Source organism: Amblyraja radiata, chromosome 4, assembly GCF_010909765.2.
Source record: "Amblyraja radiata isolate CabotCenter1 chromosome 4, sAmbRad1.1.pri, whole genome shotgun sequence".
NCBI lineage: Eukaryota > Metazoa > Chordata > Chondrichthyes > Rajiformes > Rajidae > Amblyraja > Amblyraja radiata.
In genome coordinates this window covers 90,673,089-90,694,340 of record NC_045959.1, presented here as the reverse complement: position 1 = coordinate 90,694,340, position 21,252 = coordinate 90,673,089, and the positions used below count along the sequence as shown (strand labels likewise).

Genomic DNA, 21,252 nt, shown 5'->3' with positions numbered 1-21,252 from the left:
AGTGTGGTGCAGGGCATTTGAACTCCTCTGTGTTGAGTTACAAATTACTTTGCATGGAATGTAATTATCAGATGCAACAACACTGGCATGCAGAAGAAATTGAATAAAATCTAGAAGCAGAAGATTGAGGAAATTCAACGTGGGAATTATATGCTGAGCTTTCTTTTTGATTGAGGTTGTTATTGAATTTCGATGAATTATATAAATAGAAAAAACATATAGCAATGAAAGCAGAAAATGCAGCATGTACTCAAATGGTGAAAAATAAAGAAAGGGTGTTACTATTTCATGTTGATTAACTTTCATCCAAACAATTCTCCTTAGGGTTGGATTCACACCACAGCCGTCCCAGTCCTTTTGTTTCTCTCTCCACAGATACTGTCTGACTCAGAATTGTCTATTTTTATTTTAAGTTTAATTTGCAGCATTTTGCTTTTCGATGCATTTGGAAAACTGCGCAACAGATAATTTCAGCTTCTGGCGATCAAAGATGTTGGGGTAAAGGAACCGAAATAAACAGAGGAACTGAAATAAACTGAGATAAATAATCAAAATCAGACTAAATGTTCTAAGTAGCTTTACCTTAGATGGGTAATTGCAATACTTTAATTAAGAGAGACATTGGCCCCACTGGCGCAGATGTGATTAACGTTGATTTGGCACCTTGGTCGGCATGGGTACGTTGGGCCGAAGGGCCTGTTTCTGTGATGAATGACTCTGTGACTCATGGATTAGTACTGCACTCCTGGATCAGCTACAAGAGAGAAAAAAAGGCGAACAGAAAATTATTATTTCATGCAATATGAGCATTCTTGTCTAGGATAGCACTTGATCTTCATCCTGAATTGCCTTTCATCTAAATGGCTAGCAAGGCCAGTTCAGAATCAACAACATTATTGTGTCTACAGTCATAGGGTACCAAACTCTCTTTCATAGGACTAGGTCAATTATTAAGTTTAAAGACTCATAGATTTTTGGAATTTGCAAAATCAGGCACATGGAATTACATCATGGATTAGCCATGATTTTATTGATTGCTAAATCTGGTCCAAGGTACTGAATAGCCTACACCGCTTTCTGTGCTCCTCTGTTTCGGAACATTTAAGGCATAAGGTTGGACTTGTCACACTGTTAAATGAATTAGAAATGGGAGCCCGATAAGGATGTGTTGATTTGTGCTTCTTGCCCTCCCACAACTCTTCCCCCACCCACTCGCCAACCACAAGATCTGTTTTTACCTTTCTTCAGGGGCAATATTCAACTTTGAGCACATGGTAACTATGTGATCCTATGGCCTAGCAAAAGTCAAATGGGATGGATTCCTGTTGTTGACCATTATCAAGACAGCTTCGATGGTACATGTATATGGGTAGTAGACAATAAATGGGTGTGTTTTCCAGAAACATTTAGTTAAAGAATGAAGTTGGATCTAAGTCATCAAGAATAATGAAAAACAATTAAACAAAAACTGAAGATATGGAAGAAGGAGTGACAAAATGCTTATGATAAATGCAAGAAAAATTGGCAAGAGAAGCTCTCCTTATTCATTACAATAGAGTAAACATGTTGAGGTTGCATATGATGCATCGCATCATGGTGTAATGGAGTGATAAGACATGTAGTGGTGATCAAGAGACATGCATATACCTCTCACACTTTCACTTGGAGCAGGTGCAATTATGTTCAAATTCATAAGCAATAGTGTTTAGTACCAAGAAATCACAATGTTCTTTTTCTAGGCAAATCCTTTAGTCTGATAAGAGATCGTAAGCTGTGACATAGAAACATAGAAAATAGGTGCAGGAGGAAGCCTGTTGGCCCTTCGAGCCTGCACCACCATTGTGATCATGGCTGATCATCCACAATAAGTAACCCCGTGCTTTCTCCCCATATCCATGGATTCTGCTAGCCCCTAGAGCTGTATCTAACTCTCTTTTAAATTCATCCAGTGAATTGGCCTCTACTGCCTTCTATGGCAGAGAATTCTACAAATTCACAACTCTCTGGGTGAAAAAGTTTTTTCTCATCTCAGTTTTAAATGGCCTCCCTTTATTCTTAGATTGTGTCCCCTGGTTCTGGACTCCCCCAACATTGGGAACATTGTTCCTGCGTCTAGCTTGTTCAGTCCTTTTATAATTTAATATGTTTCTATAAGATCCCCTCTCATCCTTTTAATTTCCAGTAAATACCAGCCCAGTCTTTCCAATCTTTTCTCATATGACAGTCCCACCATTCCAGGGATTAACCTCATGAACCTACGCTGCACTGCCTCGATAGCAAGGATGTCATTCCTCAAATTAGGAGACCAAAACTCAACACAATACTCCAGATGAGGTCTCACCAGGGCCCTGTACAACTGCAGAAGAACCTCGTTACTCCTATAGTCAAATCCCCATGTTATGAAGGCCAATATGCCATTAGCTTTCTTCACTGTCTGCTGCACCTGCATGTTTACTTTCAATAGACAACATTACTCTGCATCTGCCATGTATCTGCCCACTCACTCAACCTGTCCAAGTCACCCTACAACCTCCTAGCAATCTCTTCGCAGTTCACACTGCCACCCAGCTTTGTGTCATCTGCAAATTTGCTAGTTTTACTTTTAATTCCATCACTTAAATCATTAATATATATTGTGAATTATGATATTAGATGCCAAATCAGTGAAAAAGGATAAAAGTTGATATTTCTTCAAATTGGATTGAAGTGAAGCACATTGGGATCATGTACCACTTCTAAATAAGTCAAAGTTGTGAAGTTGTACAGCAGAGAAATAGGCTCTTAGGCTCACCACATCCATGCTGAGCCTTTTGCCTATCTACACTAATCTCATTGCTCTAATTAGGTTTCTATCCTTTCATGCCCATTTAAATGGCTGTAGTGGTCATTAAATATAGTATTTGTATCTTCAGTGGTCATTAAATATAGTATTTGTATCTGCTTCCACGACCTCCCCAGGCAATGTATTTGATATTTCAACCACTCTCAGTAAAACAAAAATGCCCCTCAGATCTCCTCTAAAACACCTACCATTTACGTTAAGCCCATGCCACCTTAATTTTGATACCCTTATAACCTTTCGACCATTTACCCTATCAATACCTCTCGTACAGTATATTGCCTATAAAATTTATATAATCAGTGCTTTTTCATGTAGCTAAAAAGGTACATACATAACAGTTCACACAATATTATTGTCTGCTGTACATTAGTCTAGATTTTAACTTTTTAGAGGTACTGTACTAATAAATTGTACCAGCATTTCCATCACAAAAAAAAGCACAATCTTACAATAAACTACATATGGGACAAGGTTTGCATGTGCATGCCATAACTTTCCTCAAGAGCTTTTTTCAGTTATTTGCAAGCTTATGGAATGGAGTGGCATTGAACATACCTTTGTTGTGTCAAGTTATATGGCTTCAAATGATGCCAAGCGGTCAGTCAAAGTAGTTAAGGAAGGTAGGAATTTACAAATTAGGAGCGGGAGTAGACTCGAGATTGTTTTGCCATGCAATGTAATCTTGCCCGATGTGACTATTACATGCATTCTGCATTTCAGTCTAGCCAGAGTAACCTTTCACTCTCTTAAAGTCATAGAGTCATACAGCACAGAAAAAGGTCCTTCAGCCCAACTTGTTCATGTTGACCATGGGAGAAGGCAGGAGAATCTGGTTGAGAGGGAAATATAGCTCAGCCACAATTGAATGGTGGAGTAGACTTGATGGCATAATTCTGCTCCAAGAACTTATGAACTTATGACCAAGATGCCCCATCTATGTTACTCCCACCTTCCCATTGTGTGTAGCTCAAATGCCTTTAAACCTTTTCTAGCCATCCAAACAGTTGCTCCTCACGTTCCTATTAAATCTTTCCCCTCTCAACGCAAACCTATGTCCTTTAGTTCTTGATTTCCTATTCTAGGTAAAATTTCTGGGTGCATTTTTGCTCATGACAAATCTACTCATCTCCTCAAAAACTATTCAAACACCCTGCTTCAACCAGTCTTTGAGGAAGAGAATCACAAAGCCACACAACCCTCGGAGAGAGAAACAAAAACACCTCATCTTTGTCTTAAATGGGGGGAAAAACCATATATTTTTTAAAACAATAACCCCATAGTTCTAGACACAGAAGGAAACATCGTCTCCACATCCACTCTATCAAGACCCTCCAGATGTTACGCTGTCAAAAAGTTTTCCAGGGAGTTTAAAAACTGAAACAGTGCTTGGCAAACATTGTTGAGTATTGAACATTTCCACACACTGCTACAGGCTCAACATCTGCAAATTTGGTACTGTTAAAAAGATTGAGGTTACTTGCTCCAACTAAATCTGGCTGTTAGTGTTGAATAGAAGCAAATGAGTAAAAAATGTCACTAATAGTACTTTGACAGTGTTGCGCAGAAACCTGTATCCTCAACATGCATATTAGTCAAGCTCTCTGCCTTGCAAATAAAACCATTACTTCTTTTGATGTACATCTACTATACCTTAATGCATTTGTGAAGACAATTATAACAACAAATACAACTGAATGACTGAATTTGTGAAGGTTGAAGGCTCCTGCTGCATCTAATGTAACTTATCATTTGATATCCTCCAGAATAATTTACCCACGGGGATTGCCTGAAGATTATTCCTTTGTCACCACCTTCAGGATGGTAAAAAACACAGTTAACAAAGTGTGGAACGTGTGGCAGATTGTGGACGAAAATGCCAATAAGCAAGTTGGCCTAAGGTTGAACGGGGACACGCAGTCCTTGGAGTTTTATTTAGTCAGCTCGGATAGTAGTTTGCAATCTGCCGTTTTCCAAGGTGTTTCACAGATTTTTGACACTGACTGGCATAAGATCCTAGTCGGCGTGGAGAGGGACACTGTCAGCTTATTCGTGGACTGTCATCATGTTGCATCCCAGTCCATCAAACCAAAGGGCACTGTTGATGTCGATGGTGATACTCTGATCGGGCGTCTGGACACAAACCCTGAAGTATCAGTAGTGGTAAGCTAACCTTTCTCTTGATCATTATGGTTGAGGCTATAATCAAACTACTGTATAATCCTTGAGCAAAACACAAAGTGCCGGAGGAACCTCACGGCTTATGCAGCATCTGAGGAGAGAATGGACAGGAGACGATTTTTGTCTGGACAGAATTGTTGCCTGATCATTCCCTCCATAGATGCTGCCTGACCTGCTGAGTTCCTCCTCCATTTTGTGTTTGGCTCAATATCCCAGCATCTACAAATCCTTGCATCTCTGGTGTGTAGTTCTTGCTCCTTTCGTTTCCATGTATCCTGGAGTGAGTATTTACATCCTTCATAGAGTACTTACCTGAATCTCCAGTCTGGTAAAGCAAAGCATAGGAATATCCAAGCATATCTGAAGTAAAAACAAGATGAATTATCAGTACAAAATATGTGCAAGTTTCCTAAATTTCTGATCCAATATGGTTGTGTATGTCGTCTTCTCCAGCATCAAAGCACCCAGTGAAATGGCTTTCAATAATGGGCTTACTGGTTAATCAGTCTCTAACAGTCAGTATTGAGCTGCCTAACGTGGATATCAGTTTGACAAATCTGTTAAGGGGGATGGATTTTATTCCAATTTCTATTGACACATTGTTGATGGAACCCAGTGAAGATTTGTCACCAACAATATTCCCTAGGACACAACCTTGCTCCTTACCCTACTGAACCCACCTTCAAGATCAGCAAGGAGCAATATCGGCACGTTTCTAGAGGGAAAACTGGGATTCGGTCCTGAAGAAAGAGTGGAGGTTCTACATGGGTTTCAGAATGATTGAAATATGTTTGCTTCCTGCATGAAGAGCTGACAAGCAACGAAGTAGGAATCTAAAAAGAGCAACACTTGGGTGCCACTTAATGACAACTCATTTATCCCATAGATTGCTGATTGTGCTGGTGAGGTTATAAAATGCCATGATTCATTTTTAGTCAGATATTCCCTCATTCTAAAGATGTTGCCTCATTCTAAAGATCATTTGGGAGGATACAGAGCTTGTTAGTTTCCATTTTCTGAATGATAGAATCGAGTGATAGACACAAAGTCATTGACTCAGCGGGTCAGGCAGCATCTCTGGGGATAAAGGATAGATGACGTTTCGGGTTGGGACCCTTCTTCAATTGTTAACCTACAACGTAGACAGGAAGTGCTCAAGATGAGACTTTTAGTAATAGTATAGATAGATGTATTATTTCTGAAAAAAAGAGACCCATTTGAGTGGATTCTTTAATCTGTCATATTCATTCCCCAAAGCACAGTAGATATAGCATGTACTTTTTTGAGGAATGATACTCCTGAACTGTTATGAGTAAGTGTCTCACTCACTAAAGCACAGCGTGTGCTATAATGATGAGACTGTGGCGCTCTGTGTTCTCTAAGATGGTTTGTAGTCAATATTCCTTGCTGCATGTCATTAATCAGGAACTTGCTCAGTGATCAGTTCTCAAACAAGAAAACATCATCATGAAACAACAGCATTCATCAGGACTGCACGCCCTGTTTATTACAATTGTGACATTTTCATTTCTCCTTGTAGTTTGAACTACAGTGGATGTTGATTCACTGTGACCCACAACGAGCGCACCGTGAATCCTGCGCTGAGCTATCCATACAGCAGGTAATACAACGTCCACGATTGGTTGCAATCTCTATATCTCAACTCTTTGTCTCCTTTCTGTCTCCTTTGCTTTTCTGTATCTTTCTGTGATTTTTTTGCTCCTTTTTAAACTTTCTTTCTTCTTTATAATTTAAACTTTGTCTTTCTTGATCCTTTGTTATGTGATTGTTCCCTTTTTTTCTTTGTGCTTCCATTTCCCACTAATCTGTAGCCCCTTTTGTTTCTTCCTCCTGCATTTATCTTTCCAACACTCTCTCCTCTTTGACTTTGTGCGCGTGTGTGTGATCCCACCTCTGTTTTCTTCCTCTTTCTTATACTTAGATATGTTGACTTGGCATTGGTATTATTATTGGTTTATTATCATGTTACCAAGATACTGTGCAAAGGGTTTATTTGCATGCTACCCATATAATTTAATTATACTATACATGAGTACAAACAAGTCATACACATGTACACCAGGTAGTACACAGAGAAAAAATCCCAGAGTGCAGAATATAGTTTTAAAGCGTTATAGTGTTAGTTACAGAGAAAAAGTATAGCACCTGCAATGAAGGAAGGTTGAAAGATTGTGACAACCCCCAACCTTAATGGAAGAACATTTAGTAGCCTGATAACAGCAGGCAGGAAGGTGTTCTTGAGTCTGGTGGTACATGCTTTCAAGCGTTTGGATTTTCTGCCCAATGGGAGAGGGGAGAAGAGGCAATGACTGTGGTGAAAAAATTCTTTCATAATGATGGAAGAAGTGTCTTGACCCAAAATGTCACCCATTCCATCTCTCCAGAGATGCTGCCTGTCTTGCTGAGCTACTCCAGCATTATGTGTCAATCTTCCTTGACAATGATGACGGCTTTCCCAAGGCAGAATAAAGTACAGATGAAGTCAGTGGTGGGGGTCTGGATTGTGTACCTTCATAACAAGAAGAGTTGAGTATAGGAGCAAAGAGGTCCTGCAGTTGTACAGGGCCCAAGTGAGACCATACCTGGAGTATTGTGTGCAGTTTTGGTCTCCAAATTTGAGCAAGGACATTCTTGCTATTAAGGGAGTGCAGCATAGGTTCACAAGGTTAAGGATGTCAGGACTGTCATATGTTGATAGAATAGAGCGGCTGGGCTTGTACACTCTGGAATTTAGAAAGATGAGAGGGAATCTTATAGAAACATATAAGATTATTAAGGGATTGGACACGCTAGAGGCAGGAAACATGTTCCAGATGTTGGGGGAATCCAGAACCCGGGGCCACAGTTTATGAATTGGGGGTAGGCCATTTAGAACGGAGATGATGAAAAACGTTTTCACCCGGAGAGTTGTGAATCTGTGGAATTCTTTGCCTCAGAAGGCAGTGGAGGCCAATTCTCTGGATGCTTTCAAGAGAGAGTTAGATAGAGCATTTAAAGATAGCGGAGTCGGGATATGGCGAGAAGGCAGGAACGGGGTAGTGATTGTGGATGATCAGCCATGATCATATTGGCTCGAAGGGCTGAATGGCCTACTCCTGCACCTATTGTCTATTAACTGGGCTACATCCACAACTCTGCAATTTCTTGGGCAGACTGTTCCCGAACCAAACTGTGAAGAAACCGATGCTTTCCGTATGCTTTCTACGGAGCATCTGCTGAAGTTGGTAGGAGTTGTTAGAGACATGCTGATCAAATTATTATCACATGAAACATTTCCATATAATTTTAAATTATATTAGATTGTGATTCTCATAAATCATTATAGAGTTACAACTTTAGAAACAATAAATTGTATTAGGTTACGGGACATTGCAATTCTGCAAGTGAAATATTTTTTAGATGAGGAATCCTATACATTCCCCTTAAATTCCTATACATTATTCTATTTCATATTCCCAGATTGTGATCCTCCAGCTTCCATCATTCCCTCTTTGAACTCCAGAATAATAGAATGATGACGAGTTTTGCTGCCTTATTTCTATCAATAGAATGTATTTCTTTATATCCCAGGAAGAGGAATCAAAAGAATGGTTTAAGAGCCATTAGGGACATTTAGTAATTACTACCATTGCCAGAGACACCTGCGATCCTTTAAAACAAACAAAGCAATTAATGAATTAATTAATGTTGTTCCTTCTGAAGCTCGCTCAATGCCTAGAGCAGCTCCCTCATGCCATGAATAATTCAATGCCAGTTATTTGGCTGTTGGACATTTCTCCAATCCTCCTCTCCACCAGAGGTCATTACATCATTGTGTAGGAAGGAACTGCAGATGCTGGTTTAAACTGAAGATAGACACAAAATGCTGGAGAAACTCAGTGGGACAGGCAGCATCTATGGAGAGAAGGAATGGGTGACGTTTTGGGTCGAGACCCTTCAGACTCATTGCTTGCTGGTTGCTGTACAAATTGCATCCTCAGTTTTTTCTATCACAAAGTCTTGTAAAACACATTTTCTATTCTTCAAAACTTTGTCCCATACAACAAAAGAAATAAATATCCTGGAAGGCAGGTAATTGATAGAGAAAGTACTTTAATTCATTTTGTAGCTTTCATAATCTCAAGACTTCCCTAATGCTAATTAATGCTAATTAATGTGTAGTGAGGAACTGTACATGCTGGTTTAATCTGAAGGCAGACACAAAAAGATGGTGTAACTCAGCGGTTAAGGCAGCATCTCTGGAGAAAAGGAATAGGTGACATTTCGGGTTTAGACACTTCTTCAGACTGAGAGTCAGGCGAAAGGGAAACGAGAGATATAAGACAAATGAATGGAAGATATGCCAGAAGCAATGATAATCAAGGGAAGGTGGAGCCCACAATGGTCCATTGTTGGTTGTGGGATAGGTGATAATGAGTTATACAGACACTGAAACTCAACAGGACGACAGTGAAACTAGTATGACTAGGGTGGGAGAGGGGTGGTTAGAGAAATCAATATTCATACTGTTGGGTCCGCTGGCTTGACAAAATACAGTGAGAAGAAGCCCTATGATGGTGGGTTACCCTGCATTCATTCTTTTATTTATGTCATGTGGCTCATATCATGTGGGATGGAGAATGGAGGAATTCTGGCTCATGACGTCAAAAAGGAAATTTATATAGCTTTAAGAATTAAGGCAATATTCTACTAACTGAGCTGAGCCTTTGAACTTTCCCACAGCAAACACAAACTTCCATTTAACACTAGGATGGCACCTGAGCATGGTGACTCTTTGCATACTGTTCCCTTCAGATCTCCTTGTATCTAATTGTACTCACGTATGGTATGAGTTGTCTGGATAGACATGTTCATCATTATATGAGAGGAATAGATGGGGTAAATGCACAGAATCTTTTATCCAGAGTAGGAGAATCAAGAACCCGAGTACATGGGTTTTTGGTGAGGGGGGGAAATTTAATATAACCCGAGGAGCTACTTTTTTACACAATGGGTGGTGGTATATGGAACAAGCTGGCGGTGGAGGTGGATGAGGTAGGTTCAATCGCAATGTTTAAAAAAAATTTGGACAGATAGAAAGCTAGCATAGGTTTGGAGGGATTTGGGCTCAATGCAAGCCGGTGGGACTAGTGTAGATGGTCGGCAAGGGCAGGTTGGGCTGAAGGACCTGTTTCCACATTATATGACTATATCTCGGTCGGTACACATGATAATAATACACCAATACCAACATGTTTTTACATGATGTAGAATGGCAAGTCTCAGTGGAGACCCTAAGATCCATGATAATGCAATTAAATCTCCTTGCTTGTGCATTCATGGCAGTGAATTGCAATTCCCCAATGTAAATTACCATTGCCTGCGAACAAATTATGTACAAATGTTCAGATATTCAAAGTAATATGTCATGTCACTGTCCATGTAACATTGGCCAACTCATTTATTTACTTTCAACTTGAGTAAACATTAAAAAAAAAGAATGTTTTATATTTCATGGGACACTGCTGTGTAGCTGAGGTAAGCCGCCTATTTGAGAGTAATATGAAATATTCCAGTTAGATTAATTTGTTATGATCGGAGTCAGGAAGGTCATGAAGAATTCTTTACTAAATGAGGGTAAGAAAGAACTAATACTCCTACTTTTCTGGAATTATTCAGCACATAAGTCGGCTTTCCTTTCCAGTTTCTATCATCATCACTGTACTTTGTGTATTTTTCTACTGTTTCCCATGTGTTTGTTCTTTGCACTGTTAAGATTGAAGTAATGATTACTTTTTCTATTTTTTTTCCTCTCAGAGAATTATCCCTAATTCCGAGGTATTCCATAACTCATTGTCATGGATGTAATGGACAGTTTTAATAGCTTTTAGAATTAGTGTGCGTCATATGAAATACCTTGTAGCAGCTCAATTTATGCACAAACAAATAGAATAGAATGCATGCAGGTTTCTTGGTGCAATCCTTTAGAATTCTTAAATTGGTTACTTGACTGCATGTGATGTAGGTGCCATTAGATTATTTACATTTTTATGTACTTTAGATTCGGGAGACAGTATCAATCTCTTTGTATTTTCCTTTGGTTAATTAAAAAGATTAATGATTGGAGCAAAACCCTTCACATGTCATTAAAACACAATGTTTCATTTTCTTTCCCCACATTTCTCCATTGAAACTATCTTTCTTTAAACTTAGAGAAAGAAAATGGTAATGCTCCTTCTCGATATCTTTTCAAGGTGTATTATCAACCAGTAGTTCAAACTTTGGAAAATAATTTGAGGTGTTTCCCAGAGCTGTGAGGAAAATAGGAATTTGCTCCCATAAAGTGAGACAGAGAGAGAGAGGGAGAGATCTGCACACCATGATTGGCAGCTACATATTGAGATGAGGAACCTATAGGTGAAAATTTGCATTCAGTCACACATTCTATACTTTCATCCATCAGTGTGATGTCTCTGTTTACAGGAATGCAAATACAATACAAATACAATCCATTTGCAGCCTGACAGAGTATATTCATGTCTGTTATAGTCATATTTTTACACATTCATATTCATGCACGCATACATAAATACATTGGAGTGAAAAAATATTGCCTAAAATCTTATCTGAAAGCTTTGCGGTTGCATTTTGTAAGTGAAACAACTTCTCATGTGACGACTAATGAAAAAAATAGCAAAAGGTGAGATGCTGTCTCTTTAAGTAGTTGCATGCTAGTCTGTAGACTATCAGTAGAATCAACATTGTGGGACAGAATGATCTGAACCTCTTGAAGAAATGTTTTCAGTTACTGCAGCAAGTTAATGTAGTTTCTATTTTATTAAAAGTGGGAATTCAATGAGCGGTACCAAGTTTTGAATAGTAATCACTATGATTCAAGAGAGTTTATTGTCATGTGTCCCAGATAGGACAATGAAATTCTTGCTTGCTGCAGCACAACAGAATATCGTAAGCATAAATACAGAACAGTTCAGTGTGTCTATATAGCATAGACCATATACATATACACACATATAGTGACTTGCAAAAGTTTTCATACCCCTTGAACTTTTCCACATTTTGTCACGTTACAACCACAAACGGAAATGTATTTTATTGGGATTTTATGTGATAGACCAACACAAAGTGGTGCATAATTGTGAAGTGGAAGGAAAATGATACATGGTTTTCAAATTTTTTTACAAATAAAAAACTGAAAAGTGTGGCGTGCAAAAGTATTCAGCCCCCCTGAGTCAATACTTTGTAGAACCACCTTTTGCTCCAATTACAGCTGCAAGTCTTTTGAGGTATGTCTCTACCAGCTTTGCACATCTAGAGACTGAAATTTTTGCCCATTCTTCTTTGCAAAATAGCTCAAGCTCAGTCAGATTGGATGGAGAGCGTCTGTGAACAGCAATTTTCAAGTCCTGCCAGAGATTCTCAATTGGATTTAGGTCTGGACTTTGACTGGGCCATTCTAACACATGAATATGCTTTGATCTAAACCATTCCATTGTAGCTCTGGCTGTATGTTTAGGGTCGTTGTCCTACTTGAAGGTGAACATCCGCCCCAGTCTCAAGTCTTTTGCAGACTCTTAACAGGTTTTCTTCCAAGATTGCCCTGTATTTGGCTCCATCCATCTTCCCATCAACTCTGACCAGCTTCCCTGTCCCTGCTGAAGAAAAGCATCCCCACAGCATGATGCTGCCACCACCATGTTTCACAGTGGGGATGGTGTGTTCAGGGTGATGTGCAGTGTTAGTTATCCACCACACATAGCGTTTTGCATTTCGGCCAAAAACTTCAATTTTGGTCTCATCTGACCAGAGCACCTTCCTTCACATGTTTGCTGTGTCCCCCACATGGCTTGTGGTAAACTGCAAACGGGACTTCTTATGGCTTTTTTTCAACAATGGCTTTCTTCTTGCGACTCTTCCATAAAGGCCCGATTTGTGGAGTGCACGACTAATAGTTGTCCTGTGGACAGATTCTCCCACCTGAGCGGTGGATCTCCGTAGCTCCTCCAGAGTTACCATGGGCCTCTTGGCTGCTTCTCTGATCAATGGTCTCCTTGCCCGGCCTGTCAGTTTAGGTGGACGGCCATGTCTTGGTAGGTTTGCAGTTGTGCCATACTCTTTCCATTTTCAGATGATGGATTGAACAGTGCTCTGTGAGATGTTCAAAACTTGGGATATTTTTTTATAACCTAACCCTGCTTTAAACTTCTCCACAACTTTATCCCTGACCTGTCTGGTGTGTTCCTTGGGCTTCATGATGCTGTTTGTTCACTAATGTTCTCTAACAAACCTCTGCGGCCTTCACAGAACAGCTGTATTTATACTGAGATTAGATTACACACAAGTGGACTCTATTTACTAATTAGGTGACTTCTGAAGGCAATTGGTTGCACTGGATTTTATTTAGGGGTATCAGAGTAAAGGGGGCTGAATACTTTTGCACGCCACACTTTTCAGTTTTTTATTTGTAAAAAAATTTGAAAACCATGTATCATTTTCCTTCCACTTCACAATTATGCGCCACTTTGTGTTGGTCTATCACATAAAATACATTTACATTTGTGGTTGTAACGTGACAAAATGTGGAAAAGTTCAAGGGGTATGAATACTTTTGCAAGCAACTGTAAATAAACAGATAAAGTGCAATAGGCCGTTATAGTTCAGTTTGTTTGATGGCGAGTTTAATAACCTGATGGCTGTGGGGAAGTAGCTGTTCCTGAACCTGGATGTACCAGATTTCAGGCTCTGTACCTTCTACCTGATGGCAACGGAGAGATGAGTGCGTGGCCAGGATGGTGTGGGTCCTTGATGATGTTGGCAGCCTTTATGAGGCAGCGACTGCGATAGATCCCTTCGATGGTGGGGAGGACAGAGCCGATGATGGACTGGGCAGTGGTCACCACTTTCTGCATTCTTTTCTGCTCCTGGATGCTCAAGTTGTCGAACCAAGCCACAATGCAAACAGTCAGTATGCTCTCTACTGCGCACCTGTAGAAGTTCGAGAGAGTCCTCTTTGACATACCGACTCTCCGTAATCTTATCAGGAAGTAGAGGCACTGATGTGCTTTCTTTATAATTGCATCAGTGTGCTGAGACCAGAAAGATCTTTGGAATTATGCACGCCCAGGAATTTGAAGTTCTTGACCCTTCCAAAGTCCACAATCAGTTCCTTGATTTTGCTGGTGTTGTGAGCCAGGTTATTGTGCTGGCACCATTTGGTCAATCGGTCGATCTCACTTCTATACTCTGACTCGTCACCATCAGTGATATGTCCCACAACAGTGGAGTCGTCGGCGAACTTGATGATGGAGTTCGCACTATGTCCAGCTACAGTCATGAGTATAGAGTGAGTACAGCAGGGGGCTGAGCACGCAGCCTTGAGGTGCTCCAGTGCTGATTGTTGCCAAGGATGACACATTTCCACCAATACGGACAGACTGTGGTCTGTGGGTGAGGAAGTCGAGGATCCAATTGCAGAGGGATGCGCAGAGACCCAGATCTGAGGGCTTGGAAACCAGCTTGGAGGGGATGATGGTGTTAAACGCCGAGCTGTAGTCAATGAATAACAGCCTGACATATGAGTTTATGTTGTCCAAGTGGCTCAGAGCAGAGTGGAGAGCCAGTGAGATCGCATCCATCATTGATCTGTTGTGGCGGTAAACGAACTGCAGTGGGTCGAGGTTCTTGTTGAGGTAGGAGTTGATATGCGCCATAATCAACCTCTCAAAGCACTTCATCACCATAGACGTTAGTGCCACTGGTCGATAGTCATTGAGGCACGTCACCTTGCTCTTCTTGGGCACCGGTATTATTGATGCCCTTTTAAAGCAGGTAGGAACCTCAGACCTCAGAAGTGAGAGGTTGAAAATGTCCATAAAAACTCCAGCCAGTTGGTCCGCATAGGTTTTTAGGCCAATATACCAATTGGTCCAGGCGCTTTCCAAGGGTTCACCCCCCTGAAGGATCTTCTGACGTCGGCTTCTGTGACTATGACTGAAATACCATCATGGCGAATGGGGGCTCGGGAAGGCACATCAGTGTTCTCCCTATCAAAGTGTGCATAAAATGCATTGAGCTCATCAGGGAGTGATGCTTCGCTGACAATTGAGCTGCCTCCTGATTTTGCCTTGCAAGAGGTGATGGCATTCAAGCCCTGCCACATTTGACGAACATCCATCTCATCCAATGTGGTACATATAGGTACCAATGACATAGGTAAAAAAAGAGAAGAGGCCCTGAAGGGAGAATTTAGGGAGTTGGGAGTTAAGGAAAAGGACCAAAAAAGTAACAATCTCAGGATTACTGCCTGTGCCACGCGACAGTGAGAGTAGGAATGGAGCGAGGTGGAGGATAAATGCGTGGCTGAAGGACTAGTGCAATGGGCAGGGATTCAAGTTTCTGGATTATTGGGACTTCTTTTGGGGAAGGTGTGACCTGTACAGAAAGGACGGGTTGCACTTGAACCCGAGGGGGACCAATATCCTGGCGGGGAGATTTGCAAAGGCTACTGGGGAGACTTTAAACTAGAATGGTTGGGGGGAGGGACTCAAATAGAGAAAGCTAGTAGACAGAGTGTGAGGCAGGAGGCAGAGAAGGGAAGCACTCGGACCCAAAATCTAGGGGAGAAAGAAGGAAAATAAAATAAACAGAGAATAAGAGGCGGTGGGTTTCTTAAATGTGCATATTTTAATGCTAGGAGCATTGTAAGAAAGGTGGATGAGCTTAGAGCCTGGATTGACACCTGGAAGTATGATGTTGTGCCGATCAGTGAAACATGGTTGCAAGAGGGCTGTGATTGGAAACTAAATATTCCAGGATTTCGTTGCTTCAGGTGTGATAGAATTGGAGGGGCAAGAGGTGGAGGTGTTGCATTGCTTGTCAGGGAAGATATTACAGCAGTGCTTTGGCAGGATAGACTAGAGGGCTCGTCTAGGTAGGCTATTTGGGTGGAACTGAGAAATGGGAAAGGTGTAGCAACACTTATAGGGGCGTATTATAGACCGCCAAATGGGGAGCGAGAATTGGAAGAGCAAGTATGTAAGGAGATAGCAGATATTAGTAGTAAGCACAAGGTAGTGATTGTGGGAGTTTTCAATTTTCCACTCATAGACTGGGAACACATTCTGTAAAAGGGCTGGATGGTTTGGAGTTTGTAAAATGTGTGCAGGATAGTTTTTTGCAGCAATACATAGAGGTACCTACTAGAGAAGGGGCAGTGCTGGACCTCCTGTTAGGAAATGAGACAGGTCAGGTGGCAGAGGTATGCGTTGGGGAGCACTTCGGGTCCAGTGATCACAATACCATTAGTTTCAATATGATTATGGAGAGGGTCAGAACTGGACCTAGGGTTGAGATTTTTGATTGGAGAAAGGCTAACTTTGATGAGATGCGAAAGGATTTAAAAGGAGTGAATTGGGACATTTTGTTTTATGGGAAGGATGTAGAAGAGAAATGGAGGACATTTAAAGGGGACATTTTAAGAGTACAGAATCTTTAAGTCCCTGTTCGGTTGAAAGGAAATAGTAAAAATTGGAAAGAGCCATGGTTTTCAAGGGAAATTGGACACTTGGTTCGGAAAAAGAGAGAGATCTACAATAATTATAGGCAGCATGGAGTGAATGAGGTGCTTGAGGAGTATAAAGAATGTAAAAAGAATCTTAAGAAATAAATTAGAAAAGCTAAAAGAAGATATGAGGTTGCTTTGGCAAGTAAGGTGAAAGTAAATCCAAAGGGTTTCTACAGCTATATTAATAGCAAAAGGATAACGAGGGATAAAATTGGTCCATTAGAGAGACAGAGTGGACAGCTATCTGCAGAGCCAAAAGAGATGGGGGAGATATTGAACAATTTATTTTCTTAGGTATTCACCAAGGGAAGGATATTGAATTATATGAGATAAGGGAAACAAGTAGAGTAGCTATGGATACTATGAGATTCAAAGAAAAAGAAGTACTGACACTTTTGAAAAATATAAAAGTGGATAAGTTTCCAGGTCCTGACAGGATATTCCCCAGGACATTGAGGGAAGTTAGTGTAGAAATAGCAGGGGCTATGACAGAAATATTTATAATGTCATTAGAAACGGGAATAGTGCCCGACGATTGGCGTACCGCGCATGTTGTTCCATTGTTTAAAAAGGGTTCTAAGAGTAAACCTAGTAATTATAAACCTGTTAGTTTGACTTCAGTGGTGGGCAAATTAATGGAAAAGATACTTAGAGATAATATATATAAGCATCTGGATAAACAGGGTCTGATTAGGAACAGTCAACATGGATTTGTGCCTGGAAGGTCATTTTTGACTAATCTTCTGGAATTTATTGAAGAGGTTACTAGGGAAATTGATGAGGGTAAAGCAGTGGATGTTGTCTATATGAACTTTAGTAAGGCATTTGACAAGGTTCCTCGTGGAAGGTTGGTTAAGAAGGTTCAATTGTTGGGTATTAATGCAGGAGTAGCAAGATGGATTCAACAGTGGCTGAATGGGAGATGCCAGAGAGTAATGGTGGATGGCTGTTTGTCAGGTTGGAGGCAGGTGACTAGGGGAGTGCCTCATGGATCTGTGTTGGATGCACTGTTGTTTGTCATGTACATCAATGATCTGGATGAAGGTGTGGTAAATTGGATTAGTAAGTATGCAGATGATACTAAGATAAGTGGGGTTGTGGATAATGAAGTAGATTTCCAAAGTCTACAGAGAGGTTTAGGCCATTTGGAAGAATGGGCTGAAAGATGGCAGATGGAGTTTAATGCTGATAAGTGTAAGGTGCTACATCTTGGCAGGACAAATCAAAATACGACGTGCATGGTAAATGATAGCGGATTGAGGAATGCAGTTGACCAGAGGGATCTAGGAATAACTGTGCATAGTTCCCTGAAGGTGGAATCTCATGTAGATAGGGTGGTAAAGAAAGTTTTTGGTATGCTAGCCTTTATAAATCAGAGCATTGAGTATAGAAGTTGGGATGTAATGTTAAAATTGTACAAGGCATTGGTGAGACCAATTCTGGAGTATGGTGTACAATTTTGGTCGCCCAATTATAGGAAGGATGTCAACAAAATAGAGAGAGTACAGAGGAGAGTTACTAGTATGTTGCCTGGGTTTAAGCAACTAAGATACAGAGAAAGATTGAATAAGTTAGGTCTTTATTCTTTGGAATGCAGAAGGTTAAGGGGAGACTTGATAGAGGTCTTTAAAATGATGAGTGGGATAGACAGAGTTGATGTGGACAAGCTTTTCCCATTGATAGTAGGGAAGTTTCAAACAAGAGGACATGACTTCAGAATTAAGGGACATAAGTTTAGGGGCAACATGAGGGGGAACTTCTTTACTCAGAGAGTGGTAGCTGTGTGGAATGAACTTCCAGTGGATGTGGTGGAGGCAGGTTCAATTTTATCATTTAAAAATAAATTGGATAGGTATATGGGTGGGAAAGGAATGGAGGGTTATGGTCTGAGTGCAGGTAGATGGGACTAGGGGAAAATAAGTGTTCGGCACGGACTTGTAGGGCCGAGATGGCCTGTTTCCATGCTGTAATTGTTATATGGTTATTTGATTATATCCTCCAGCGGATCAAAAGTCCCTTTTGGCCTTTTTGATGGCTTTACCAAGGTCTTATCTGGACATCTTGTAGACCTCTGCATCTCCAGACCTGAATGCCCGGGATCTGATCTTCAGAAGAATGCAGATCCCATGGTTCATCCAAGGCTTCTGGTTAGGAAACACTCGGAAGGTTTTTGTTGGGACGCAGTCCTCCACACATTTCTGTAACAAATGTGGCGTATTCATTCAGGTCCGTTCCGTCTCCCTGAACATTGCCCAGTCTACAGACTTCAAACAGTCCAGGAGTTGTTCCTCTGCCCCCCACCCCCTTTCTTCAGTGGCTGTCTGTAGGCAGGAAGAAGCAGCACCGCTGAATGGTCGGATTTTCTGAAGTGAGGGCGAGGGATAGAGCGATAGGCGTCTTTGATGGTCGTGTAACAGTGGTCAAGGGTGTTTGATCTTCTGTTGCTGCAGGAGACATGTTGGTGGTGGTTAGGGAGCGATTTCTTCAAGTTGGCTTTGTTGAGGTCCCTCGGCTATAGTGATAAACGCCTCGGGGTAAGCCGTCTGGTGCTTGTTGACCATGGTGTGCAGCTCCCCCAGTGCCAGATGGACATCAGCCTGGGGTGGGATGTAGACCGCGGTCAGGATGATGGAGGTGAATCCCCTCATTAGGTAGAAGGGACGGCACTTCACAGCCAGGTGTTCCAGGTGTGGACAGCAGGAGTTGGATAGGACTGCGATGTCTGAGCACCACGCAGAGTTGACCATGATGCAGATGCTCCCTCCTCTCCCTTTCCCAGATGCCAGTGTATGGTCTATGCGATGGACGGTGAAACCTTCAGGCTGGACTGCTGAGTCTGGGGAGCTGGGGGTGAGCCATGTCTCTGTGAAACAGAACACATAGCGTTCCCTCAGCTCCCTTTGGTAAAGAGGGCTTGCCCTTAAGTCCTCCACTTTGTTTTGAAGGGACTGTACATTGGCTAGTAGGATGGTAGGGAGAGCGGGTCGAAGTCCCCTGCGCTTCAGTCTGACCTGAAGTCCTGCCCGTCGGCCATGTTTCCGGACACAATGGAGGCCTCTCTGTTGTTTCCAGGTACTGTATTTACTGCACCTGCTGTTTCTGCGAACCTGTGCTGGTACGGGGATTCCCTTGCAGACGGCAGCTCCAGCTCGTTGCGACCGGGGATTCCCTCACAGTCGGCAGCTCCAGCTCCGTCCCTCCTGGAAGATCCTGCCCGTCAGCTCCGGAGGTCTTCCAGGTGTTTCCAGGTACCGTACCTGTGATCCTCAGTCGGGTCGGGTGTTCTCCAGCGATTGAGGGATCGTTTACAGTCGGGAGCTCCCGCAGCTGCGTGAGATCGCAATATCGCTGGTGCCCTCAAGTGCACTAGCAGGTTTTCCGTTGCCGATTTCTGCCGTTTCTCTGATCCATCTATGTTGAGCAGGGCCGGCGTTAAGCCGATTTGACCGATTGCTCCCAATTGGGCCCCGCGCCTAAGCGGGGCCCCGCACTAATGTTCAGTATTTCGTACGGAAATACGAATTCTCTTTGTTAAATAAAGATTTTTTTTAATTCGCCATCCGGCTTTTTTTTAAACGAACATGTATAACAACCGCTGCACGGCCATCATACACAAATGATTTGTTAACTAGTGCTGTTAGCACTTCTTAACGGTAAGTACTTAACACCTTGTTATGCAATGTCATGAATCTGCATCTATCCGCATTCCTCAGTAAATGTTATAGTGTTTTGAACAAGTATTAATGACGCCGTGTTCCTTTGAATAAAATTCACGCGGCGTCATTAATACTTGTTTAAAACACAATTACATTTACTGAGGAATGTAGATCGATGACACGTTGAGAATTTCATTTAACTCACCATCATGAGTGAGGGCCCCGGACCGCGAGAAGGGGCTTCTTCCTGGTGTGCAGGTTTGTCATTCACCTACCGACCCACGTTATGTCCAAAGATCTTATAGCGGATCTTTGGTTGTGTCTCTCTGTCTTTTGCTCACTCCCTCCCTCCCCCCCTCTTTCTCTCGCGCTCTCTCTCCCGCTCCCCATATTGTCTCTCTCTAGCTCTCCTACTCCCTCTCTATCACCCTGTCCCCTCAGCATTCCCGGAATCATTGACGTTTTGCAGTAGACAAAAATGCTGGAGAAACCCTGCGGGTGAGGCAGCCGCCTGGCCCGCTGAGTTCCTCCAGCACTCTGTGTTTTTTGTTTGGCTCTGAAGTTGAAGGTGGCTCAGCGGGACGGGCAGCGGCTCTGGGGAGAGGGTTGTGTTTCTGGTCGAGACCCTTCTTCAGACAATCACAAGTACTCTCATCGACGCGAGTTCAGTTCGGTCTGAAGAAGGGTCTTCTCTCCAGAGTCGCTGCGCTGCCTGTCCTGCTGAGTTACTCCAGCTTTATGTCTATCTTCAATTTCAGAGAATTACAATTTCTCACGGGGGGCTTATAACGTCTCTAAACCCCTCTGGGACCCTCTGAACACGTCTAAACCCCCTCTAGCCCCCCTATTTCCCTCTATTCCCCTCTAAACAATTGTAAACACACCTGAACCCATCTGAAGCCCTCTAAACATCTCTAAACCGTTTAAACCCCTCTAAACTAGGAGGCTGCAAGGTGACTTGGATAGGCTGGGTGAGTGGGCAAATGCATGGGAGA

The 21,252-nt window shown here is 41.9% G+C and overlaps 1 protein-coding gene across 2 annotated transcripts in view; it reads left to right on the top strand.

Moving 5' to 3' along the window:
- LOC116972370 (collagen alpha-1(IX) chain-like) overlaps window positions 1-21,252 on the top strand; it is a 139,837-nt gene that overhangs the window by 17,892 nt on the left and 100,693 nt on the right. For both annotated transcript variants that reach the window (XM_033019950.1, XM_033019951.1), the window contains exons 5-6: window positions 4,606-5,002; window positions 6,561-6,641. In XM_033019950.1, coding sequence (XP_032875841.1) covers window positions 4,606-5,002; window positions 6,561-6,641 — 478 coding nt within the window. The remainder of the gene's footprint in view (window positions 1-4,605; window positions 5,003-6,560; window positions 6,642-21,252) is intronic.